Source organism: Euprymna scolopes, chromosome 28 (genome assembly GCF_053919585.1).
Source record: "Euprymna scolopes isolate OS-2025 chromosome 28, ASM5391958v1, whole genome shotgun sequence".
Taxonomy (NCBI): Eukaryota; Metazoa; Mollusca; class Cephalopoda; order Sepiida; family Sepiolidae; genus Euprymna; species Euprymna scolopes.
In genome coordinates, this window is record NC_136509.1 from 92488669 (window position 1) to 92515716 (window position 27048).

General features: G+C 34.9%; 1 protein-coding gene across 2 annotated transcripts in view; it reads right to left on the minus strand.

Annotated features, from left to right (window-relative positions):
* Window positions 1–27048, minus strand: part of LOC145249736 (coiled-coil domain-containing protein 171-like) — a 282316-nt gene that overhangs the window by 21297 nt on the left and 233971 nt on the right. For both annotated transcript variants that reach the window (XM_080111637.1, XM_080111638.1), the window contains 2 exons: window positions 21307–21368; window positions 2797–2870 (listed from right to left, as the gene is read on the minus strand). In XM_080111637.1, coding sequence (XP_079967763.1) covers window positions 2801–2870; window positions 21307–21368 — 132 coding nt within the window. In that variant the 3' untranslated portion in view covers window positions 2797–2800. The remainder of the gene's footprint in view (window positions 1–2796; window positions 2871–21306; window positions 21369–27048) is intronic.

Consider the following 27048-nt stretch of genomic DNA (forward strand, 5'->3'; position numbering starts at 1 on the left):
CTCCCAAGAGGTTGTTTCCATTGATGACCGTGATGCCATGGAATAAAGCAAAGGTGCAGCGAGTGATGGATTATCGCAAGCTTAACCATCATGTACAGATTCACGGCAAATGCAGATTTTTGTGTGAATGATGATGAAGAAGGGGCGAATGCATCTCTGCGGTATCTTAGGAAAACGTACCTCCAAGTATTGACTAACAAGGACTGTGGAGTTTCACAAAAAAGAGGTGTGGTTTGACACACTTGGGGTTTGGGGTGAATGTAGCTTCCCGTTTCATGAAGGCCATTGTCAGTGTGGTACTATCACAGGAAACCATGTGTCATGCAACATCGGCTTACATCAACAATATCTTTATTGACGAAAATCATATACCTGCACCTCACGTTGGGGAACATTTTGCTGTAATGTAAGGACTTGCAATGGTTGGAGTATAGCACGTGTGCTGAGATTGATGGTTTGGAAGGAGTGCAGTGCAGGAGTTGTGAGGAAATCCAGTTCTGATATTGTTAAATGACAAATTGTATTCTCCTTGTATGGAAGGCTTGTTCTGCTCATGGCTTTGTGTGGCATGCAGTGTAATCAAGAGAAGAGCTAGTTCGATCACGAATGACAAAGTGACAGACTCCCTTCTCCATGATGTGAGAGATTGTGGATGCAATAAGGTGGAGTGATCCAGCTTGTTAAGATGGACGGCGAGGAACTGAATGTATTGGTAGCAATGAAGGTGACATTAGAAACCTATTCTCGATCTGAGAATGATGTCCAGCATATTAATTTAGCCAAACTGGATGCAATGTTGAATGACATCAACTTGGCTCTCCGATAGCAGGACAAAGTATTGAACTTAAAAACACACTGTGTGTGTGTGTGTGTGTGTGTGTGTGTGTGTGTGTGTGTGTGTGTGTGTGTGTGTGTGTGTGTGTATGTGTGTGTGTGTGCATACCACTGGGTATCAAACACATTCACTGGGAAAGGACCCCAAGGCAACCAGTGAGAAACTCATTTGGAGACAGTTGAGCACACTCAAAACAACTGATGAAGGAACACAAGCTGTTGAAAGATGATATTAGTTGCAGCAAATCACAACATGGCTGACCAATTAACACGTGTGCCACAGTATTGGTTTGACACAATGAAGAAAAGGAGACCTGAGCCCCTAATTAATGTCATACATATAGCCTAGTCGGACACAGCCAGAATCATGTCTATTCCCAAGAGCAAAGCGCCACGGATCCTTACATCAATTGAAATATTGTGAAAATAACACTCAAGATGAGAACAGTAGTCTGAAGAATCCAAATAATACCGGTCCTGGATATGACCTAAAACTATATCCTATGGTGAGGCCCCACCTTGCGGGCCTTAGGGAGTGTGGAGCCACCCTTTAATTGCCATTGCTCCCAGATCCACTCTGACTCGGAGTGGTAGTACCTGTTAGGGTCCCAACTATGGGTTAAATAGAATCCGACTTAAAAAAAAATATACTCCATTAAAAATCGTTCCTCAAAATAACTAGATCCGGCATTAAATAACCTGAAAAAGGTTGATATGCCGTAAAACAAAAACAACCAACCAACCAAATAATACGAATAACCAATATTCAGCTAAAACTTCATAAAGCTGGCATCTGCATGTTTTTTCAACTCTAAATAATTTACGCAACAGAAATAAGAATTAATTAACTAAACACATCTTTCAAATAACTAGATGTAGCCATTATCTGTTAGGTCACAATCACCATGACTACCACATCTATTAAGATTTTTCTCAAGTTAGCTAAGATAAATGAATTTTCATTTAGATTTTTTTCCTTGAAGATATTTAAGAAAGGTTTTGATAATTTATTATTTTAGCCATTAAATCACTTTAATTATTTATCGAAAAACTATTGCATATATATAGGAAAATAGAACAAAGAATTCCAAATGGATAACACCAAATCATAATTCAAATAGATGTTTGGCTCGTTGCTCTCTCTACTTTAAAAGACTCTTGCATTAGTGATCCTAATAATAGTCAAGCATTTTAGTGATGTAAAAAAAATGACATTTATTTAGATAAATAGATTCGCATAAATTCTGCAAGAATTCTAGTTTCAATTTGAACAGGTCAACATATAATAAAGCAGATAAAGTTCAACTTGAACAACATTGTCGGATGTTGCATTTCTGTGCCTGTTTTACAAGTATTTTAATGGAATGTGACCTAATGAATTTATAGGCGTTGTACTCTCCCTCGACGTAAATACTCCCAACTAACCCAATAAGCAACAAAATCCCACTCCTTCACTGTTGAGATCTCTAGATACTGAAAAGCCTTCTACTCTTATAGTTTCTTTATTTAAACTGCTAGACTTTGGAATTCCCTCCCGGTCTCCTACTTCTCTGACTGTATGACATGCAGAAGTTCAAGCGTAATGTGAACAGATATCTCGCTGCTCAACTCCCTACATTTTGTCCCCGTAGATATGGTCCCAAATAGTAGTCCTTTACGTCTAAGTGGCAATATGTCTTGCTTGTGAATAAGAATTTAAAAAGAAATAAGAGTAAAAAAAAAAAAATTTTTTAAATAAGAGTAAAAAAATAAGAGTAAAAAAATAAGAGTAAAAGAATAAGAAATAAGAGTAAAAAAGTAAGATAATCTTTTTTTTAAATAAGAGTAAAAAATAGGAGAAAAATATTTTTAAAATAAGAGCAAAAAAAAAGACAAAAATATTTTAAAATAAGAGTAAAAAGAGTAAGATTAAAAAAAATAAAAATAAAAAAAAGAAAAGAATTGAGCCATCTATGAACTTACATTGTTAGTTTGATTGTTTCAGGCTGCTTTTTAGTTTGGTGTTAGATTTTAAAGTTGGTTTCTCTCCATGTAACCTGCAAAAGAAAGAAAAAAGGAAATTGTTATTTGCCAAAAAATAAGTTACCAATCATATGTTGTGAGACCGAAACTTGAGGAGTGAAACACCACATATTGCTCGCAGACAAATCTTATGGAAGATATTTATGTTTGTTAATGTGTCATCAGTATGGCGTCCATGTTTCTGATCCATATAATTAAATGGCTTACACAGTAGCTTTGTACACACTGATTTCTGTATTCATTGGAAACAAATACAGAATTTCAAACTGAGAAAACAAACCTCAGGTTTATTTTACACCTAACTCTCGCTTCTCTTATTTTGTTCTTTAGTCCTCACATTCAATGAGTGGTGTTTCTGACAAAGAGGGAAAAATTCCTGTTTTCTGGGTCAGAATCTATTACATCTAGCACATATCATTAGCAAGTTTTTAACCTTGAAGTAGTATATATATATATATATATATATATATATATATATATATATATATATATATATATATATATATATATACTAGCCTGGGTGTCTGGCGTTGCCCGGATGTTTGGAGGTGTGCGTTGAGCAAAAAAACAAAACAAAGCAAAAGTGATTGTATGCAGGCAGGCAGGCTCTAACCCATACCGCGAAGGAGGAAAAGAGCGTGAAAAAAAATGTGACTTCTTTGCTGTGACTCCATTGCCAAACCGGAAGTGACAGAGGTTTAAAGTAAGGCCAGTCAATCGAAAAGAAGAGTTGACTTTTGAAAATATCAGTGGAAAAAGCGACACCTCGCTGTAGAAAAGTGCCCAGTTGAGGGTGAAGGAATGAATGTTTTTAGCCAATTTTTCGATATTTGTCGTCTGGAGGGCCAAGCTTCAAAACGATACTGATCTCGTGAAAATCCGTCACCTATGTCGAAAGTTTTAGGCAGACATACATACATACATACATACATACATACATTTAAACAGACAGGTGAGATTTATATAATAGATTTTAGCTCCTTACATCAAGTGGTTTCATGCCGTGTCTGAAGCGATTTTCATTAAAAAACAAAACAAAACAAAACAAAAAGAACTTCACTAAGCTCTTGCGTTTTCAGTAATGACCAGATAGAAGTGTTAATTACTAAATTATTCTCAGTCGTTATTGCCTGTAGACTATCACTGATTGTTAATTTACACCTTTATCCATTGCGTCATGTGTTCATAAAGATTTTGGTACTTATGTAAAATATGGACTGAAATAATAATGTTATTATTTAGAAACCCATTCTAAACATAGCGGTGGAGGGGAGGGCGTTTTATAACTATTATGTACTTTCACCTAACAAGTTAATAAAAAGATATTGTAAAAATTGAATTTTATTTAAAAATCCTTTCTAAAAAAAAATAGCACGGTCCTTAAACTGCATAAATACCAAATTTTAACATTTAAACTGAAGTAGGTTGGCGGTTGGATCGGCTGAAACATTTTTGAAACTAACGCCATGATGAAAATGATAGTCTGAAATAAGCCGTTTTCTGACTAATTATTCCAAAAAAATTATACAACAAATATAGATTTTCAAAAAAAAAAAAAAAAAAAAAAAAATATACATATACATATACATATATATATATATACATATATATATATATATATATATATATATATATATATATATATATATATATTCTGTCAATGCATCAAATTACATGTTATGTACTAATCACATGAAATGATATATATTTTCTTGAAGGTCACTTTGGCACAATAGAGGATTGTCAGATTAATAGCAAACTTGAGCAGATTTGTCATCTCACATCCTTCGCAAACTGTTCGACCCTTAAACTATCCTATATCATAGATAACAGGGAAAACAAGTAACTAATAAATTATCTGAAATAAATCATTTTCTACCTAAGTATATATATATATATATATATATATAAAACAAAAGTCTATATTCCAAATTTCAAGATGTTGACCATTTTACCGTTTATTTCTTTAAATATATTGAAATGTGAAATGTACAATTCTTGACAACACCTGCTTCATGTAATTATGTCAATTTTTGAATTTATTCTGCCCTTAACTCATCAGAAGAAACAGATATATATATATATATATATATATATATATATATATATATATATATATATATATATATAATGGTTGTATATTTTTAGTTTCCTAGATATACATTCACTGAAACTTGTGTTTATCAAAAAGTGCTCGATGCATGAACAAAGTATGTTTATATAGCTAATAATGTTTATATTAATAAACAAGCTATATATATATATATATATATATATATATATATATATATATATATATATATATATATGTATATATATATACTAGCAAAAGTACCCGTCGTTGACTGGGTTCAAAAACAGCCTACAGAAAATGGACTCTGATTTATGAAAGTATGATACGTTATGAAAAGGAAAGGTTGTAAAGAGATAATTTAGGGGTATCAAAACCAAAGCAAAATATGATGAAAGTAAAAATAAAATAGATAAACCCCAGAATTTATTATACCATACCTGTTCACACTGAAACACTTATCACAATATTCTGTGGATCTATATTAAAAAACCTTGTTAAACTTTGTGACATATTTCCATTCTATGGAGGTCAGGCGCGAACGAACATCCTATAATTTTATTATACCATATTTCTTCAAACTGAAACCTAATTATCAAAGTATACTTATGCAGATAGATATGAAAAGTCTTTATTAAAGTTTGTGCCTATTTCCATTCTATGGAGGCCATGCGCGAACACAGACCCCACAATTTTATTATACCATCCCTATTTAAGTTAAAACATACTTATCAAAGTATTATTATGTACATCTATATCAAAAACACTTGTAAACGTTTTTTTTTAATTTTTAAATTTTTATTTCCATACTTTGTGGACCAGGCGCAAACGCAGACCCCACAATTTTAATGAACCACTGTTCTGCAGGATCAAACATACCCATTCCTGTGTCTCAATACATTTTCTATCATTATATATGTAATCAGTTTTTTTTAAATAGTCAACCATATAGGAGCCTATTCGTGACCAGACACACACACACAGCTTTATATTATAGATATACCAACAAACTCATCAGGAGTTAATAGTTGGATATCAAAAGAAGTAAAAAGCAAAAAAAAAAAAAAATGAATTAAATTGTCATGCAAGAGCAAATACTTGGAGATATACAAGTAAAGAAAAATGGAAGAAAAGAAAATGGGAAGTTGTGTGAAATATATCTATACAATAATATAAAATATATGTATAATTGAGATAGAGGGGGTATGAGAATGATTAAAATATATCTCAAAGCAAGTCCAATGATTTAACAAATTCTTTCTGTCGGCTTGTGAAAAAATCGAAACTGACCCCAAAATCTTTAAATGATTTTGAGTCAGCCCAGTGCAATATTCTGAAACAATCCATTTTATAGGCATTGGCACAAGCTGGATTTTCAATTAGATGTTGGCCAATGACAGATTCCAAAGCAGAAGGAGGGTGAAAACAATATGGTTTGTCTAATCTAATTTCTGTCGATATATGTTGGTTGATGCGTGTCTGCAAGTTTAAGGAGGTTCGACCCACATACCCAGCAGCACATTGGCAATTCAATTCATGAATAACATTACTTTGCATGATGTGGGGTAAACCATCCTTAGTGACCATGGGGGGAATGCAGATCTTACACCGAAAACCAACCATAATATGTCAGACGGAAATAATTTGTTACAAACTTGATAGTACATCTGCCCGGACACTGACCAGCAATTCCAATCTAAGGTAGTTTTGAATAAACAGAACACCTGGACGAATCCAAGGCTATAGAAGAATTGTTTTTTTTCTACTTGATTATTAATCATATAATTAAATTCTCAGGGTTACGATAACAAATGAAAATGTATTTGACAGTATTCACTTTGTGTTCGAGTTCGTGTGGAAGAATAAATTCTAAGGGCTCTATATACTAATACTTAATAAACTCTATTTTTCTGGAGGTAGGCACAAATGAGCGCCAATCTTTATAAAGACAAAGTCGGTTTGTGATAAACTGTAGTAAGAAAGAATTCTTACTACGTTCATTCAAGAGATCTAGGAAATGTAAGCAACCTTCATTCTCTTTTTCGATAGTAAATGATAATGCTGTGAGATTATCGAAGAAAATTGTTGTTTTACTCAGAAGCAAAAGCTACAAAAGTGTCATCGACGCATCTAAAATATATTTAGGGCTTCAATATATTACTAAACAGTGTTGAATCCTATAAAAATACGTGCTAATGAAGGAACCAGGGAAGAGTTCTTATCCTCACAATCAGAAGTCCTAATACTAATACTCATATCACCTGGTATTAAATTTAAAAACAGTTTTTTCGATATTCAGCGGTAAACATTTTTGTTCCGTCCAGCACATGCCAGCATTTAAGGCAGACATTAAACCGAATATGATTTGTGCAACAGAATGTATGAACGCATGGGAAAATATTAGCAGGAGCTGTAAGATAGCTGGCTTGTGAAGATATTAGCAGCAGCAGCCGAAAAAAAAAAGCATATATGTAAATTAGGAAGTGTGTGCGAGTTTGCATGCGAAGAAAAGGAAAAAAAATAGGACACCATGTGGTCGGCAGAAGAAAAAGTGGAATTGAAAAAGATGGACGTGTAAAGTCAAAAATGAGAAATGGCTGTCTACGGCTGGCGTGTAGTAGAGCAGAAAGATAAACGTATTCGGGGGAGATGGACATGTGGCCTCGCATGTGGCAGAAGAAATGAATAGTTAGAAAAAAAACAAGGAGCAGGCATTGTTTGGAAAGTAATGGTAATAAATGCCTTTTGATAAAACAGAAAAAAAAAAAAAGAAAAGCCGAATCAGTTTTATTGATCTTTGTTTGTTTGTTCCTTTTCGATGTTGTCGGACGGCATAGGGGCCCGAGAGATGAACTATAACAAACCTGGTTTGAGCATACCGGTCACATTACATTTCACCTTTTTTCTCTTTTTCTTTTTTCTTTTGCTGAATAACGATGAGAGAGGGGAGAGAGAGGGGGGAGGGAAGAGAGAGAGAGAGAGAGAGGGGGGGTAGAGAATGAGGAGAGAATGAAATTTGAAATATTTAATAGCGGTTTTACTATTTATGTGTGACAAATTAAGGCACGACAAAGCACGACAACTCCTCCTGCTAATTTTCTATTTGTGTGATATTTAGGCAGGACAAATTGCTTCTGCTATTTTTTTATTTATTTTTTTTTTTGCTAAAAATTTTCATGAAACATTAAAAAACATTTTTTTTTCAGAGTTAGGGTGGTATTGTTTTTCTAAATTATGAGTCAAGCATAAAATAAGAAGTTCATTTAAGATTAAAAAAAAAAAAATATTTGTTTACTTTTTAAAATCGTAAATGTTTTTTGTTTTTTTAAATAGTAAAGTTTTTTTTTTTTATATCAAATGTTTACAAAAAAATGACAATGGAAAATGAATTTATCAACAAATGCTTTAATTCCCACAAATATCTCAGTCCGTTAACCTAAAAAAAAAAAAATTTGTTTATTGTTTTTACAAAGTTTTTTAGTGCTAGTTCGTCTAAATCAAAGTCGGTTGCTTCTTGTTTTTGACATAAGAATCCTAGGTTGCTCGAATGGCGTGCCTAAATATGATACAAATAGAGAATCAGCAGAAGTGTACGTACATTTATTTATTTATTTGCGATTGTTATCCTTATCTTCCATGGTTGTTGTCGTCTCACCACATTTTGGCCAACTAATCGTCTGACCGGCTTTGGGTAGGATTGAAACTGCTATCTTCAGACAATGCTTACCTGGAACCATAGAGACCCGGCGCTTCTATCCACTGTGTCTTTGAAGCCCATGGCGCAGTGGATAGAAGTATTGAGTCTCTATGGCTCCAGGTGAGCATTTTCTGAAGATAGCAGTTTCAATCCTACCCAAAGCCGGTCAGACGATTAGTCGGCCAAAACGTGTTGAGATGACAACAACTATGGAAGGCAGTAATTACTGAGGATAGAGTTAAGAGACTCAACATTCATATCCCATCGCGGTTAACCACCTGAAAAAGGCCAGAGAAATAGTTGGCTGAAACATACTGAAACAACAACAACAACAACAACAACTATGAAGATGAGGATAACAGTCCGCAAATAAATAAATAAATAAATAAATAAATAAATATACAAATTACTTATCACTAAGGCTAGGACAACAGCATATTCTTTTCGATTTTTTTACTCTCAAGTATATATCCGTCACAGTTAGACACAATTAATCAACCGAGAACCACGTCACTCTACATAAAAACATATAAGATATCAATGGATATATACCTGAGAATCAAAACAAGGAAAAGAATATGCTGTTGTCATAGCCCTACTCATCGCAAAAGATTCCAATAAAATAATATATAATGGTTGTACATTTGTTGTGGCTTAATTTTTTGTACTTAATTATTAAAAACTCTATTTAATAGGGCCAACATTTCGTACTTGCACCTGTGGGTAAAACAGTTAGCTTATTGTACTTAAACACCAAAGTTGTGAGTTCGAATCTCACTCGGGACATAATTATTATTTTTTAGACAGCTTTTCTCCTAAAATGAAATTAGAAATTTTCATAATTTAGTATTATACGGATTGTTTCGTTTAACTTGTATTTTTTTTTTTTTTTTTCAATTTTTACGAAAATTAGGTGGTAGCTTTACTGATTATAAATACATCCATAAAAAAGCAAATAATTCAGCTGACGAATATGATATAGGAAACAAAAGAGATTAATCAAGCTATAATAGCTCACAAGTTTCATTTGAAACATTTATTTCAAAGCATATTGTCATGCGTATTTATTGCATTCTTTTATGACTAAAGCAATTAGCAAAGTAATCTCGCACTGATAATAATTCCATTGTCATCAACATGAGCAACAACAAAGATATGACTCTCATTCATAATACTATTATTATCTCTGTCTATATCTAAGTGCATATGTTTATATATTTGTACTAGCATTTCAGCCCGGCGTTGCCCGGGTGTTTGGATGTGCATGTTGAGCAAAAAAAAAAAGTGGTAGTAGGAAGGCAGGCTCGAATCCGTACTGCAAAGGAGGAAAAGAACGGGGTAAAACCTAACGTTTATGCCGTTACGACCACCGCCAACCCGGAAGTGACATTTTTTTTAAATTAAGGTTAGACAATCTAAAGGAGAGGATAACTTTCAAAAATAGCGGCGAAAAAAGTGACCCCTCCCCCCCTGTAGAAAAGTGCCTAGTTGAAGGGGAAGATATTATTGTTTTTAGCCAATTTTTCGATATTTGGCGTATGAAAGGTCGAACTTTAAAACGATACTGATTTTGGTAAAATCCGTCGCTTCTATTGAAAGTTTAAGGCAGACATGCATACATACATACATTTATATATTGGTAACTAAAAATTTTCGACCCAAACTGATGAAAAAGCTTACTCTATCTCTGAATACCCTTTATGTAAAATTTCAAATATTTAGACCAGAAATTGTCTGAGTAATTTGGAAGAGACTGCAGAGGTCATTTTTTTTAACTTTGACCCCTATTATGACCCCTTAAAATTTATTGTTTTGGGCTCAAATACAGTTATTAAGTTAGATCCATATCCAAGGAATCTATATCTAAAATTTCAAGTGCGTAGATCCAAAATTGTCGGAGGAGTTTGATAGAGTTCTCAAAGGTCAAATCGTTGAACTTTGACCCCTTAATCGCCAAACTTCTGGCCAAAAACCGATCACATCGATTTTCACAAATCTCAGTACCCTGTATATCAAATTTCGAATCTGTAAACTAAAAATTGACAGAGTTATTGCGTAGGGAAATGTACACAGACACACACAGACACGTTCACTTTTATATAGATATAGATGTGCAGGATTCACTGCTAAACTAATTAACCGATCATTATGAATTTGTGAACACAGCTTCCCGGCGTAAAATGTTCAAATGTAGTTTAATTTAATTTCATGCAAAGTAGGTGGAAACCCTTTGTGAAAATTTGGATACCATAAATTTTTGTGAATTAGGTATTAGACATTAGCAAAAAAAAAAAAAGAAAAATGGTTTTAGACATCAATTGATAAGTATTAATAAGTACTTCTCAAATTTTCATTTCTTTGGAGTATTTTAAAGTGGATTTTGGGGCATAATATATGCACAACTTCTTACTTGAAAACTCAAATATTTCAGATTTGCATAAAATTTGACCCAAAATCATTAGACATCAATTAACCGAGATTCATTGAATTTCAATTTCTTTTTATGACCAATTAAGTTCAACTGTCAAATTTTAGACATTTTCTAGAATCAAAATCATGTTAATGGATTTTGATCAAAATTAGAATGCAGATTCTAGACATAAGGGTTAGTATCATTTACAAGATGCCTTCAATAATTTCCAAACGTTTTTGTACAGGCATATAAAACTGTCGTAGACTCTTGAAAATCAGTATGCTATTGCTATACATCTTATGAAACGACTGACCAATTTTTATGATTTCAGGTTAAAATTAACAGTTACAACTACTAAAGCCTGATTGCCACAGTTGTTGAATTTCAAAAATACAATCTGGACGTAAGAACATTCTAGAGAAAAACGATATGCAATAAAATTCTGTTTTAAACTTAGAAAAAAATGTCACAGAAACATATGGAATGCTTCAGACTGATTTTAGACTATCTTGCATGAATCGAGCATCAGTTTTTGAGTGGCATAAGAGATTCAAGGAAGGCAGAGAGTCTGTGAGGGATGATGAGAGGTGTGGGAAGAGTAAGGAAGTCAGAACACCAGAGTTGATTGGCCAAATAAAGAATTTCATGGATAAGGACTGTCGTGTGCCTATAGAGACAATAAGTGCACAGTTTGATATCAGTATGGGAACTGTACACACAATTATTCGAGAGGAACTGGAGATGCAGGAGATTTGTATGAGGTTTGTTCCGAGGATGCTCAGAGAAGATGAAAAAGAAAGGGCATCAAGATAGTTCCTCACCCTCCCTATAGTACAAACCTTGCTCCCTGTGATTTTTGGTTATTCCCTAAGCTCAAGAAAAACCTTAGAGGCTGTCATTATGAGACAACTGAGGAGACAAAAGAGACTATGATAAGAGTGATATGCTCACACAAGAGGACTTACATGGGGCTTTCCAGAAGTTGTTGGAACGGTGCAACAAGTACATTGCAACCGGAAGAGATTACTTCGAAGGGGACTAGAGTATCATGTGTGTATCATCGATAAAAGTGCTCATACAAAAAAAAATATATATATATGGAAACTTATTGAAGGCACCTTGCATATCTTGGTTTTAATCTTCGTAAGGGAAAATAAAAGTGGTGAAAAACCTTTATTCAGGAATTTATTTTTACCTGTCCTGAGACGGGTATTTTTTTCTAGTCACCAATAAAAACGAGTATGTTCGAATTTGTTGCTTTATTAATGAAACCCAATTAAAATTGTTTAACATATTTAAAGTCTAAAATAAACTAAGTACCACACTTTTAAGAAATTGAAAGGTTTTTAACCGTTGGCATCAGTGAATATATATTTAAAACAAGACAAGCATGCGGAGTCCTCCTCCATGGATGAAAAATTTACTTTCACTAATGACTAACGTTTGTGCAAAAATTTTTTAACATTCCAAGTGTGATTATTGAGAAAAAAGTGAACGGATGAACGATTTGGGGGAAACTTTATTCCCTCAGGGGGGTCAACCAAGGTTATTCCAGAAAATCTGTTTTGGTAAAAATTTACTTTCACCATGACTAATGTTTGTGCAAAAAAAAAAAAAAAAAAAAAAAATTCAAGGAGTGGTTATTGAGATAAGTGTGAACAAACAAACAAAAGTGAATTACTAGGCCCAATCCCTCTTTTGTCAGGGGACCAAAATAAAAAAAAAGAAATGTACGTGCCAACAATAAGTCTAAGTCCAATCACAAGTCTGTTTAAGAACGTCAAAACACATATCTTGGAAAAAAAAAACTTTAAAATGCTTTCGGTGGTGAGATCCCCGTTTTGGTGTTTTCAAGGTTCTGAAGTTATTCCTTAATTACCAATGCTCCCAGATTTACTCTGACTTGAAGGGATACTAATGTCAGGGTCCCATCCATGGATTAAATAGAATCTGTTCTGAGAATCAGTGACTTGGAGAGAACTTTTTCAGGGTAGGTGCTCAAGTGAAAAAAATGACAAAAATATAGTAATTGAGGGACGCAGGCCTATGATACATTCTTCTGAAACAGACTGGCTAAAAAGAGGATCACTCCATTGTGATTAGGGGAGGATTATAATGGCTGTCAAAGATCAAGGCTTGGTGACTTATGCTTTTAAGAAGATGTGTGATCTCAGCAATGACAGCAAGTGCAGAATGAAGATGAGTGCAGGTTCTGCCACACAGAAGTAGAGAGTATGAACCACCTGACATCCAGCTGTAAGGTTTTGCTAGAGGACCTTTACTATACAGTGCAACACAATGGAGTATGTAAATATCTCCACTGGACCATCTGGAAACATTTGAATATCGAATGTAGCAGCAAGTCCTGGGAACATGCACCACCCATTACGATGATGTCATTCTTACAGCTATGTAATATCTACCTAGAAAAACGGCTCTATTAAACCTGACATAGTAACAAGAGACAAGAAGCAACCTGAGTGGAAGTTAGTGCCGCCAATGATGCTGAGTTTAACAAAGCTGAAAAGAAAAGATAAAGAAATACCAAAGTATTATGTAGAGCATGAAAAGAAACTGGAATCTTAGGAAGATCTCCATTCCTGTAATTATAAGAATAACTAGACTCATGAAAAAAAACAAACTACCCGGCAAATATACCCAGTGAACCAAGTGCACTTAAAGGGATTTTTCTCAGAATGAAGCTATGTGGAACGTCTTTTTCTTTGTGATTCATAGTCAACAACGACCACTATGATTTTGTTATTTCTTTTATTTGTTTATTTTTTTTTTTTTTGTATTTATATATTTTCATTAGATTAGGGCTCAAATTTTATTTTTATGAATTTTAAAGATGAGGATCAGTAATTTGAGCAGCGGGGGAAAGGCAAAGATTTCCCTTTTAATCTTATGTGATGTAGCCTTCAGCAATGAAAAGGGGCCAACCTATCTTTATCTTAAAGGTTCCACAAAGGTAAAAAGTCAGAGAAACATTGGTTAAGACAATATTTTCCTTTAAAAAAAAAAAAAAAAGGAAATCCTTTTTGGTAGAATATATCTTAAATCAGTTTTATTGTACAACTTTTGAAAATCGCTTGCAAAAATTTAATTTTTGACATTAAGAATTGATTAGTTGGATAGAGCACATGCTTCTATTCAGGAACTGTTTTTTTTTATTTATTAATATTTATTAAAACTGGTGGAAACCAAGCCTTTACTTAGCTACTCTGGACTCAACGAACTGAGCATACAACTCTCTCGCATTCTTTATTACTTTTTTACAGTGGTTGCTGGCAGTCCTGAAGGCGTCTTTAGTCTCAGTATATCTATTACATTGGAAGCTATGGAAAAAGTGATTTCTGTATGCAATGCAACAGCACATTCTGGAGAAAACCATGGCTGGCTGTTAGGTTTTTGCTGGAATTTTTTGGAGAGTATGAACCGGTCTATACCTACAATTAACCATTCCGTCAGGTCTGATACTATAGAGGACATATTTTTTTTTAAACATGGAACACAGAGGTAGATCTGATATAAATGTACAGAAGCTACCCCAGTCAGCCATAGAGTATTGATATACTGTACGATGGAGAGGTACCTCAGAGGACTTATGACATTTTGTTTTATCTTAACTGAGACAACCAAGTGGTCGGAAGATCCTAATGGAGACAGAACAGAGGATGAACATAGCTCAGGGGAAGTTGTGAGAAAAAGGTTAAGGAGACTTGCATGCTGACTATCAGTGTTGGGCACACGGGTGGGTTCATGAACAATCTAAATTAGGTCATAAGCAATGAAGGAACCTCCCCTTACTTGAGGGGGTTAACCATTCCACATTGTGAACATTGAAGTCTCCACAGATGTGAATGTTTGCCAAAGGATGAACAGTTATGAGAAAAAGGTCTAAGAGACTTGCAAGTGTCAGGCACACAAGTGGGTTCATGAACAATCTGAGTCAGGTCATAAGCAATGGAGAAACCGTGACAGAACCTCCCCTCATCATCTGTCTTGTTTGAGCGAGCTAACCATTTCATATTGTAAACATTGAAGTCTCCACAGACGTGAATGTTAGCCAAAGGATGAGCAGACAGAATGGGGTCACTTTTCTCAGATATGCTCTTAAAATAGTAACTTCGCTGTTATGGGGGCAATAGAGGGCAAATATAAACACAGTGGTGGGAGCAAGTGCAATCCGAAAGCACATATAGGTCAATTTAAGTTTTTTTCCGGAGATGTTCCTACCACATGGAAAGCCATCTTTAATGTAGGCACATATTCCATGCCGATCTTGGGGGTCAGATTTGGATGTTAAGTTAGAATATCCTTTAATCACAAAATCATTGAGGGAAATAGTCGGTCCAATGCCAGTTTTGCTTAGGTCTGGTTTGGTCTCGTGTAATTGGGTTTCAATGTCTGGAAGGTTAGAACGTAAATCTCTGATGTTGGAGAAGGAGACATGGTAGTGGGGGGGGGGTCTATGTTGGAATTTGGAGTTCTTGTATTCTTTCTGTAGACTTTTCATGATGGAGTTTTGGGATTTGTGGAACAGGTCGATAGACAGTTAGAGCAGGGCAGAGAGGGAAAGTATGGAAGAAAAAGATGGTCTTTGGTGTGGTTTCAAGTGACGGCCACCTTACATCTTCGAAGTTAGCTTGAAAGTCAACATCAAAGTGTACCTGGATGCACTGAAGAGTGCGGTGATCCCCTGGTGCAATCAGGTGGCCACTGGCAGATCCTGGCTGTGGCAGTAGGACTCGGCGCTGGCCCACAAGTTCCAAGAGACCCAGGCTTAACTTCAGAAGGAGTGCTACAACTTTGTACCCTTCTTTCACTGACCCCCCCCCTCCTACATAGACCTGAATCTGCTGGATTATTTTGGTTGGTAATATGTCGAGAACATCACCAACATGACCTCCCAAAGTCAGCCTGATCAATGCCATCCCCAGAGTATTTACCGAGCTCCTGCCAGCGCTTGTGGAAAAGGCATGTTCCCAGTTCCAGACCTGTATCGAGTCGGTGATTGAAGCAACTACATTGAATAAATGTCAGCTCTACTACATAATCAATTTGAGTTTTTCATTTTAAAGACCCCAGAAAATACAAGGTGGAAAGATACCCTTTGCTCACTGGCCCTCTCCTCCTCCGACCTGAACCTACTGGACTACTTCATTTGGTCATACATTGAGAACATCACCAACATGACCTCCCATAACACCAAAGCCAGCCTGATTGCTGCCATCTGCCAAGCTCTCGCCGACACTTGTGGAAAAGTCATGCTCCCAGTTCTGGATCCATATCAAGGCAGTGATTGAGGCTGAAGGCGGCTACATTGAATAGATGTCAGCTCTACTACATAATGAAGTTACCTGAATTGAGTTTTTCAATAAAAGTTTTTAAATAAAGCTGTAGTGTTGCTTTCTTTAGGGCGACAATTTTATCGTTCCACCCTGTAAAATGTCCTGTGAAAAGAATATATTTGTTTGAAACAGCTGAATGGTCTTGGCAAATACAATCTAAGGCGCTTCTGCATTTATGAACCCAAGATTTTTACAAAGTTACTTGGGTGTACCCGGCGGATGACGAAGAACCAGAAACGGTCGACAAGTAGTTTTCTGGATATTAAGGCATTATTTTCCAATGTATTAGTTAATGAAGTTCAGTGGTCGTCGCCATTCTTAACATGGGGAAGGAGGTGGTTGTAACAATTTGTGTTTTTTGTAATAAGGCTCGTCCGATTGTTTCTGGTTATTCCCGTCATCTGCTAGGCACACCTGAGAGCATGGAAATTACGGGTTATTTATTATTTATTTATTTTTTTACCCAGTAATCACCATTTATCAAGGCCCACAGGCCACTCGAGGATAAGAGTTAATGGGTATACATTAGTCAATGTGATTATAGCATAGTAAACATAAGTAGTGGGAATTTTGTAAATTGAATTACTTAGGGGGACGGTTCATCAAGAATTTTTTTACGTTGGACTTGAAGACAATCAGATTGTAGTCAGCTGGAAAGCAGGTAATCGGAAGAGAGTTCCTCCACAGGCGTGCAGAAGCACCTAATCTAGTAAAGTTGCTTTAATGAATGAATCATAGCTGGTAATATGTTTATGCTTTAGGTTTTCAGCATGTCTTGCTATACTCGCCCGTAATTATGGCTTACACCATCTCTTCATATTCTTGTGAGAAGAAACCGGATGTATTCATATATATTGCATCAGTTAAAAATTGTGAAAATAACAACCGAGAAGAGAATAATAATATAAATAGTTCAAGAAATATGATCCAATTTTATTTAAAATATACTCAAGTCATTTGATCATTGTTTACGATCAAAAAAAAAAAAAAAATGGAAACCATATAATAAAATAGTTGAAAAAAAAAAAATAAAATAAATAAATAAATAAACTAGCCTGCTACTCCTACACATATTTTGGTCATAGCGAGATCAGCTGATGTAGCAGACGGTTAATTTTGTGAGATTATTATTATTATTTTTTTTTTTTTATCTTATTGCCTAATTTTATAATTTGAACTATGTGGGAGTGGAATAAACACTGATCAATACGAAAGTTAAACTGCAGAAAAATATTATCTTCTACATAAAATATAGCCAGTTGTTGCCTGATATGGTTGGTTGCTGTTTGGTTGTTTTATTTTACGGCATATCAACCCTTTTGAGATTATTTAATGCTGAATCCAAGAATTTTAGAAAAAGTTTTAATGCTGCAAGTTGTTTATATTTCCAAATATGTATTTGTGAAATTTTGTTTCATTGTTTTGTTTTATGGCATATCAACCCTTTTCGAGTAATTTAATGCTGAAGCTAATCTTTTTTGAAAAAGTTTTTATGCTTCAAGTTCTTAATGTCTTGAAATATTTATTCATGATATTTGGTTGGCTGTTTTGTTTTATGGCATATCAAGTATTTTTTTTTTGTTTTTTTAATGACGAATTTAGTCATTTTGAAAAGAATGCAATCATGCTTCAAGTTTTTACATCATTAAATATTTATTCATGATATTTTTTCTTTCTTTTGCAGAGGAAAATTGTTTGAATACGTAAAAGACTGAAAATTGCAGAAACGCTGAGCCAATGGTTTATTATATGAATAAAAAAAAACCCAAATATTGATCTTGATTTATACAAAAAAATCTTTTAAAAAAATTGTTAACTGATTAAAAACATTTTTGTTTGTTATTAAAAAAAAAAATTTTTTTCATGAAACTTACCTTACAACGAGTGTTTCTATTTTTCTTGATTTGAATTTTAATTTTCTTAAAGTTTTGTAAAAAATTGTCAAATTCATTGGATTTTCTTCGTAACAAACCGTTTTCATTTTAAATTATTTTTCATTGAATTATCTTTACAATAACAGAAATAATATATTTTCATTTGAAAAAAATCAGCGTTTGTGTGAAAACAAAGCATAAATAAATTTTGTTCAGCACCTTCCAGTGTTTTACGTAAACTGCGCGATAAATTCCAACAATAACACGCCCCTTGTTCTGCATATGTACCAAATATTCTGCTCGATGCTTTTATTTTAATTTTCGTACAAATTTACAATTTGTTTTTATGATCTAGTAGGATAGACAACACTACCAAGCCTTGGGAGAGCAGCTACCTAGGAGACTAAAACCTCTGAAAATCCTACTCTGTTTCTCTCAGTGTATCTATCTTTATCTTGGATTTCCAGTGGCTACATGTCTGCAACAAAGCTGAATCTGTATAAGCTCCTCATCGCGTAGAATTATCAAGAATTACCCATTTCCACCTTAGATCAAGGGTCTCCAAAGTTTTTGAATGCGGGAGGGGGAGGATAGGAGGCCTATTGTTGACTTTTTAGAGCTACGTGGGCCAAAATAAAAAACAAAAACTGACATGAACATGTTTTATGCTGATTTGTTCATTAGCTTTGCTTTATATTGAATCTGGGTCTCCAAGTACAGCATCATTATGGTGACTCACATTGACACACGAGTTCCCGCTAGATCACCAAAATTAAGCAACGTTCAAACTGGTCAGTACTAAATGAGTGACCATTTGGGACTTCCAGGTACTGTATGTGCTCTCCGCTTATCTCGGCCTTGTTTCCAGTCATTCTGGACTTCTCCTTGCCACTGGACTCAAACAATGCCGATTCAGGAGAGGTGTGGTTGGAGATTGTGCAACCCTTGTCTGACAATTACACGTGCAGCTGCCACTACAATGGGTATCCTTTGTCTTTCGAGACTGAACCTCATTTTTTAAATCATTTTCTGAACAAAAAAGAAAAACATCACACTATTTTCATACATTTCCATTCTGAATATTTTTACGTTTAGGCCAGATTCAAGACTTTGGCAGGCCGAATCTGGCCTACAGGCTGTAGTTTGGAGACCCGTGCCCTAGACAGAAGGAATCCAAAAGCTACAAAATACTGTTAATTGTTCTGAATAATAAAACAGCTAAAAGGGCTGATATGCCGTAAATTTTCAGAAGTGCGTCTGGAACAATACAGCAATGGTTCTGACAAAAAAGGTATGTCCTTTCCTTGTCTGGGTAAGAAGACAATGGTGCTGTTTGTCCTGTTTGTTGAACTATTGTTGAAGGTATCTATATCTGTTTATTATATGCATTAAAAATGTACACACACACACAACATTCATTACATAGATGACTATATAACATGTACACGGTTTAGTTCCCTCGTTTATACATACCCATTATATACACACTCTTTATACACCCCTTCATATCATACAGACTCCCCCAGTATACAACAAATCGACGTCAAGATGATTTCACTTTATATATCAGCCATCTTTATTTATGTCTACTGCACCGGTTCTAACCAGATCACTGAAGTTAAGCAAAGTTGAGCCTGGTTAATACTAAATGGGTGACCCTGACTCTAACCTGTCCAGGCTGAATGCAGTATCAAATACAAGTACTGCACTTTATCAATTTGCGTTACAAAAGTGCAACTGCACCTCACTTTACAAATCCATATATGTTACGTTAATCAGCAATAAATCTCATTCATAGTTAATTATAAAGAGTCAATCTTATCTCGCAATTGTTAAAAACAATTACATAATTACAATGAATTGAAAATAAGATAAAAAATGAACTCGTTGATGGTCACCAGGTTTAAAAAAAAAATATATAAATTCAATCTTTTGTAATATTTTGGTGGTCATGCATTTTTTTGTCAATATGTTGGTTATCAGTTGAATCACCTACCCTTCTCAACCACCGCGGACGCGGACTTAAAAAAAAAACAAAAACAAAAAAACCCCCTGAAATAATCAAATTTGATTTGGTAACAAAAATAATCATCATCATGATCATCATCATCATGTAATGTTATTATCGATTATTAGTTATCTTGAGGTAAATAGTGAATAAACAAAATTTAGATCAGCGGCAAATTTCTAGTTTGAAAGAGAGAAATTGAGAGAAGGGGGGATCGATAGAGGATTGGTTGGTTGTTTTTGTTTTACGGCATATCAACCCTTTTCAGGTTATTTAATGCCAAATCCAGTGATTTTGAAGAAAAAATTTTGTTTAATAGAATATATTTGTTTTTTTGTATTTTTTTCAAGTCGGTTTCTATTCAACCCATGGTTGGGACCCTAACAGATACTACCATTCCGGGTCAAAGTGGACCTGGGAGCAATGGCAATTAAAGGGTGGCTCCACACTCCCCAAAGCCCGTAAACTGGGGCCTCACCATCGGATATAGTTTAAGGTCATATCCAGGTCCTCGATGGAGGGAGAAAGAGAGAAAGAAATAAGGTAATTGATAGAGAGAGAGAAATAGAAAGAGTAATGCAAGGAGAAAGATATATAGACAGAAAGAGGGTGATGGAAAGAGAAATAGAGAAGGTGATGAATGGAGGGAGAAAAATAGAGAGGGTAATAAAAAAGGAGCGATAAATAGATAGAAGATGAGGAAAGAGAAATAGAGAGGCAATGGGGGAGGAGAGATAAATATAGGGCGTGATGGATAGCGAGGAAGGGGAAATAGAGATGGTAATGGAGGGAGACAGAGAACGCGATGGAGAGAAAAATAGAGAGGGTGGTGGAGGGAGAAAGATAGATAAAGAGAGTGATGGATGGAGGAAGAGAGAAATAGGGAGGGTCATGGATGGAGAGAGAGAGAGAGAGAGAGAGAGAGAGAGAGAGAGAGAGAGAGAGAGAGAGAGAGAGAGAGAGAGAGGGGGGGTCTTATTTAAGAAATAGATATTAAATCTTCCTCAAAATGAGAATGTTTATTTTTACTCACCTTTTAGAAGACGCAACATTTTTTCTCAGAGTTTTTGCATCTGAAGAAGGCACGAGATCATTCTGAAAATAAACGTGGAAAACTCAATTCAAATAAATGAATTACAAAATCAGTTTTAACTGATCAAAATTAATCAGCAATTCATGTGAATGACTATTGCTGTTCTGTCCTCTGGTCAGTCAAGGAAAAATCCTAGTGCTTTTCTAAAATTTAACCTTATTAAAAACAAGCAAAGCATGCAGGATCTCCCGCCATGAGTAAAAAATTTACTTTCACCATGATTAGTGTTTGTGCAAAATTTGAAAAAAATCCAAGGTGTGGCTATTGAGAAAAGTGCGAACAAATGAACGATTTTTGGGGCAATTTTACCCCTAGAATGCCCTCTAAGAGGGCCAACCAGAGTTAATCTGAAAAATCCGTTCTAGCAAAAATTTATTTTCACGGTGACTAATGTTTGTGCAAAATTTAAAAAAAAATCCAAGGTGTGGTTATTGAGAAAAGTGCGAACGGATCAACGGGAGTGAATTACTAGGTCCAATCTCTTCTTTGTTGAGGGACCAAAAAGAAAAAAAAAAAGTTATGAAAAATTTGTAAGCTGTATGCGCTTGTTACGGAACAAAAATGTCACCTTCCAAAAATCACGTAAATTGATCAAGTAGTTTCTTTTTAACATAGAAAATTATCATTTTTTTTTTTTTTTTAAGATTTTAAGCGATTTACAATTAATTGTAGCCATTATAAATCTGATTTTGGTCTATTTCTGGAGTGCTTGTTAAGGGGGAGGTAACCAGTGATGAATTTTAAAGCTGGTGAAGCGAGACATGTCATCCTTGTTTCTTCATAAAATTTGATTTTCTTAGTTAAAAAAATATACTTGATCAATTGACGTGGTTTTTGGAATATGACATTTTCGTTCTGCGATAGGCACGTACATCAGAAAGAGTTTTTCTGTATATCTGTTTTTTTTTTTTTTTTTTTTTTTTTTTTTTTAATTAGGTTGAATTCTGAACAAACCCGAAATCCTTTTTGACTGAAGCGATTTCAAATTTTTGTCAAAATCCAGAGTTCTCTCTTTTGGAGGAGGCAATTAAATTGGGAGTATTGCTTATTTTGTAAATTGGAACACTAACTGTGTCGATCGGCTAGGTCGATGTTTTTTTAATTTCCCACGAAGGTGTTTGATGTGATTACGTAGGTTTTGTATTGTATCGTGTTTGATATGATTATTACGTAGGCTTTGTATTGTATTGCGTCTGATATATCTAAAAAATCGATGATAAAAAAAATCCGATTAAAGAATGAAGTCCATTTTAATAAAAAGTTAACACTTTATACAACCTAACACCACAAGTGCATTTGAGAAGTTTTATCACCGCACAAGCAGAAAGGCTCAGCCTATAAAATCAACTTGTATTCTTGTATAAAATAAGAGCGCGCGTTCGAAATGAATGTTTCTTTTTAGAACACAATTGAACCGTAGTACTTGACTTTTGTACGCTTAACTTTAATTCAAGTGATTACGTAAAAACAATTTCATAAAATCAACTGTTGGTTCTTGGATAAGACAGGGGCACGTTCGAAATTAATGTTTCTGTTTACAGCATTATTGAACTATGATACTTGAGTTTTGTATTTTAAACTTTAATTCAAGCCATTGTATAAAAATAGTTTTATGAATTCAACAGTAAATTCTCTACAGTGCAAAGGAGATACAATGTATTATGACCTAAGTCACTACAGAGAGGCACGTGAAGCTTCCTCCCGGTACATTGCTGGGAGTGGGAGGTCCCTGACTAGAGCAGGCAATCCATCGATTTGATTAAAAAAATGGACGATTTCACCGATTTCGATGATAATAAAAGTATGGGAAGGTGGAACGTTTGTTTATCCTCATTTAATATTAGACAACGTCGGATCTCCCTGCTAGTTCCAAATATATATAGATTAACAGCGTTTGTACATTCGTTTGTTTGTATGTTGTTATCTTCCATACCTATTTTTAAAAAAAATGGGATCGTCCGATATCACCAAAGATATGAAAACTGACTGAGAAATAGCTGACGTCAATGTCTTCAATTTAATTTAGACTTTATCCATTTTAAAATGATTTACATCGATATGAACAGATTTTTAAACTATTCGTTATATTTTAAAGTAATTTTAATGTAATTATCCAAGATGCAGTTTTTAAAATCCCAACTACTTGCAAGCGTTATGTTTTAATGTAATTATCCAATTTTTTAAAAATCAATTTAAATACATTTTCAAGTGACATTCATATTAAGTGCAAGTTCATAATCTCCCTTACCCCCACCCCGAGACAGAAAGAAATAATGTAAAAAAACAAAAAACAAACAAACAAACAAACAAACAAACACGTAAATTGATTAAATAGTTTTATTAAAAAAGAAAGAAAATCAAAATTTATAGGGAAACAGCTATCAGAGATCTCTCGACGCCATTTTGCAAGACAATGGAGATAATCTCAAATAATTCAAACTATTGCGAGATTTTAGAAAGCCATTCTTAATATGAGGATGGAGGTCTATTAATTCCCATTAATCGCTTAACGATAATTTTCTTTGTAAAAATCTAGCGGCACGCCAAAGACATTGAAATGAATAACATTTCAGTTACATGCACATTTGCCATATACACACACGCAAATTCTGTGGATAAAAAAAAGTAAAACTTTGTCTTTTTGTGCGGACGTAAAACAGAGCATACCACGTGACAGAGGGTATCCACTTTCTATCCAATCAGCGCTCGAAGGAAAACACATTTCTCAAATCTTTTCTGACAGCCTCTCTGGAGCCACCCAAGGGATATAAAAGACACTGCGCGTAAATTAAACTAATCCAACCCAACCAGTTCAAGATGCAGTTTTACCGGTAAATAATGCTGCTGACTCCGTCTTGTGGGACATAAAAACACTAACATGACTTCAATTGCGTCATGCACCTAAATTCTCATGAAAATTTAATCCCTTTTTGCCATATGTTTTTTTAAGGAACCCATTATTTCACCAGTCCAAAAAGACTCATTTAATTCCGGAATCAAAAACAAACTTTACCATTTCTTCTCTCGTGCGACGACAGAACATACATACAATAAAAAAATGATGCTTCCTTTGATAAATTTCTACATTAAATGCTGAAACCTGTCTTCATATTGCTAATTACTGACACCTTTTATTTATTTTTATATATTTATCTATGTCCACGCCACGGCTGTGATACCAGGCATCAGTGAATATCGACCAATCTCTTACACTGGTGACCGGACGTCAGTTAATTAGCTGAACACGTAACTCCCGATTTTGAACACATGCGCACTTTCTTTCACTCGTACTAATTTGGCCATTCCGAGCGTGCACCTCTAAGAACACGGTCCCTCACACTGGTGACTCCAGCGTCAGTTTATTAGCCGAGCACGCGGACTGATTTCTAGGGGTATGACAACAGAATATTCTTATCATTCGTTTGACTCTCGAATATCTATCCGACACAGACACAGTTAATCAACCGAGAAACACATCACTCTATATAAAAGCATATTGTAGTGAAGCCAAGACTACTATCGTTCTAACACTCCCCTGTTCTTATTAATTTCAACGACTCCCCAAGAGGGGGACCCGCCGAAATGGTGACCTACCCAACAAAAGTTATATTATGGTAACCACCATAATATAAAATATCAACAATGAAAAGAATATGCTGTTGTCGTAGCCCTACTATCAGTCGGGCTACCCACAATGGAGAACGACACTATCATCGACCACAGCCACACAGGCTGTATTGGTTAAAGTCCCGCCTTTTTGGATAGCTGACCATATCCTTTGGTTTCCTAACTTCATCGATGAATATCGACCAATCCCTTACAAAAGTAAAATTACTTGATCAATTCATGCGATTTTGGTGTACAATATTTACTTTCCATCATAAGTATATGCACCATAAAGATTTTGCTTTATTATTTTTTTTTTTATGTGGGCAGAAGTTATAGACTGGCATCCAATATTTATACAGCGTGAAGTCAACCCAAAAATTTATATAGATACTCTAAACAAAAATAAAAAATACAAAAGAAAAAAAAAATCATTGCTTCATTTTAAAACATCTTATTGTACCTTCGATTCAGCCCCAAACAAGGCACAATGCCACTGAGACGAAAGGTTTAATTATCAATTAGGAGGTCATATTCATAGGGGTATTCTAAGTGGGGAGTTGTGCAGCGAGATGTTTGTTCACATTACATTTAAATTTTTGCATGTTGGTACAATCAGAGAAAGAGGTAGCAGGAAGGGAATTCCAAAGGCTAAACGTTCAAGGAAAGCAAATATTGAAGTAGAAAGCCATCTCTACAGTGAAGAGATGGGATTTTGCTGATTGTCTTATTGGTCGGAGGATCAGAAGATCAGAGGTTTCATCAACTGAAACATTGTGAAAATAACACTCAAGATGAGAAGAGCAGCCTGAAGAAACCAAATAATACAAAAAAGAAAATTATTACACCAGTTTTATAACAACACTTTCCCATATACTATCCATGCAAGCTCAATTTGCCAACACTTAAACAAATAACTGCCTAAAATAAATACGTACGTATTATATACGTTTGAAAGCCAAATCATGAGGCAATTACATGTGGATAAACAATATTTATTGTTTAAAATCAATATATTTCGAAGCAATACTTCATCTTCAGAATTTTGTACATTTTCTGTTAAAATTTTTTTGACTCATAATGGGGTAAATGTTTAAATTGGTGCCCACATCACCAATATTTGACACAAGGTCTGAAGGTGGGAATCAAAAGCAAGCTTCCTTAAAGGAGGAGCACTCTTGCAATTACAAAAATTGCCTAAGTATCCCCGTCAACATTCCCCAGTCGGGGCGCCTCAGGCGACAAGCAATTAACTTGCCCCACCCGAAAGCCGGGTTGCAAGGCCCAGGAGGGTGGACCTCCTGAGTAATACCCAGGCGGTGTACCTCAGTCCGACAGGTTCAGGGCCAGTTCCTTGCCCCTCACCTGTCGGGCTGAGTGTCAAGAATGGATCTTTGACATGTACTGTACCCAGTCTCTCTGCAGCCGAAGCCGCTAGAAGACACATCCCATCATGAGAGACTTATAATGGGGCATGACTCCAATGATTTCAACGATCGTTTTTATAACCACAGTTAAAATAACTAACCAATCAGAAGCTTCAAAAGTTACTATAAAAAATGTGAAATTTTCGATTCAATCAGATCGCCTCGTTTCTGTCACGAACCTGCATTTGATTCTTTGCCGCCATCTTTGTTACTAGGAATTACTAAACACTCAAGCTCGGGACTACATTGATTCTTCGCCGATTTGATTTACTGCCGCCATCTTTGTTCAACATAAAGTCTCAACACTTAACATTTACTTTCTTTTTGTTTTCTTCTTTCTTGCCATGGTGCTGAGTTTGATAAGAAAGTTATTAAAAGAAAGTCCGCACTGTTGTTCTTAGCGGTGTTGTCTTGAAATGTCGGCATGGCACTGACTACGCGTTTTTCAGTTGAGGTTGTAGATTCCGTGTTAGAAGCGTCAGTTAAAGTTTAAAATGAATACGTATTATATACGCTTGAAAGCCAAATCATGATGAAAATTTATGAGGATAAACAATATATTTTTTTTTAAATTAATATATTTCGAATTTATACTTCATCTTCAGAATTTTGTACATTTTCTTCCCCCCCCCCTTCTTTCTTGCCATAT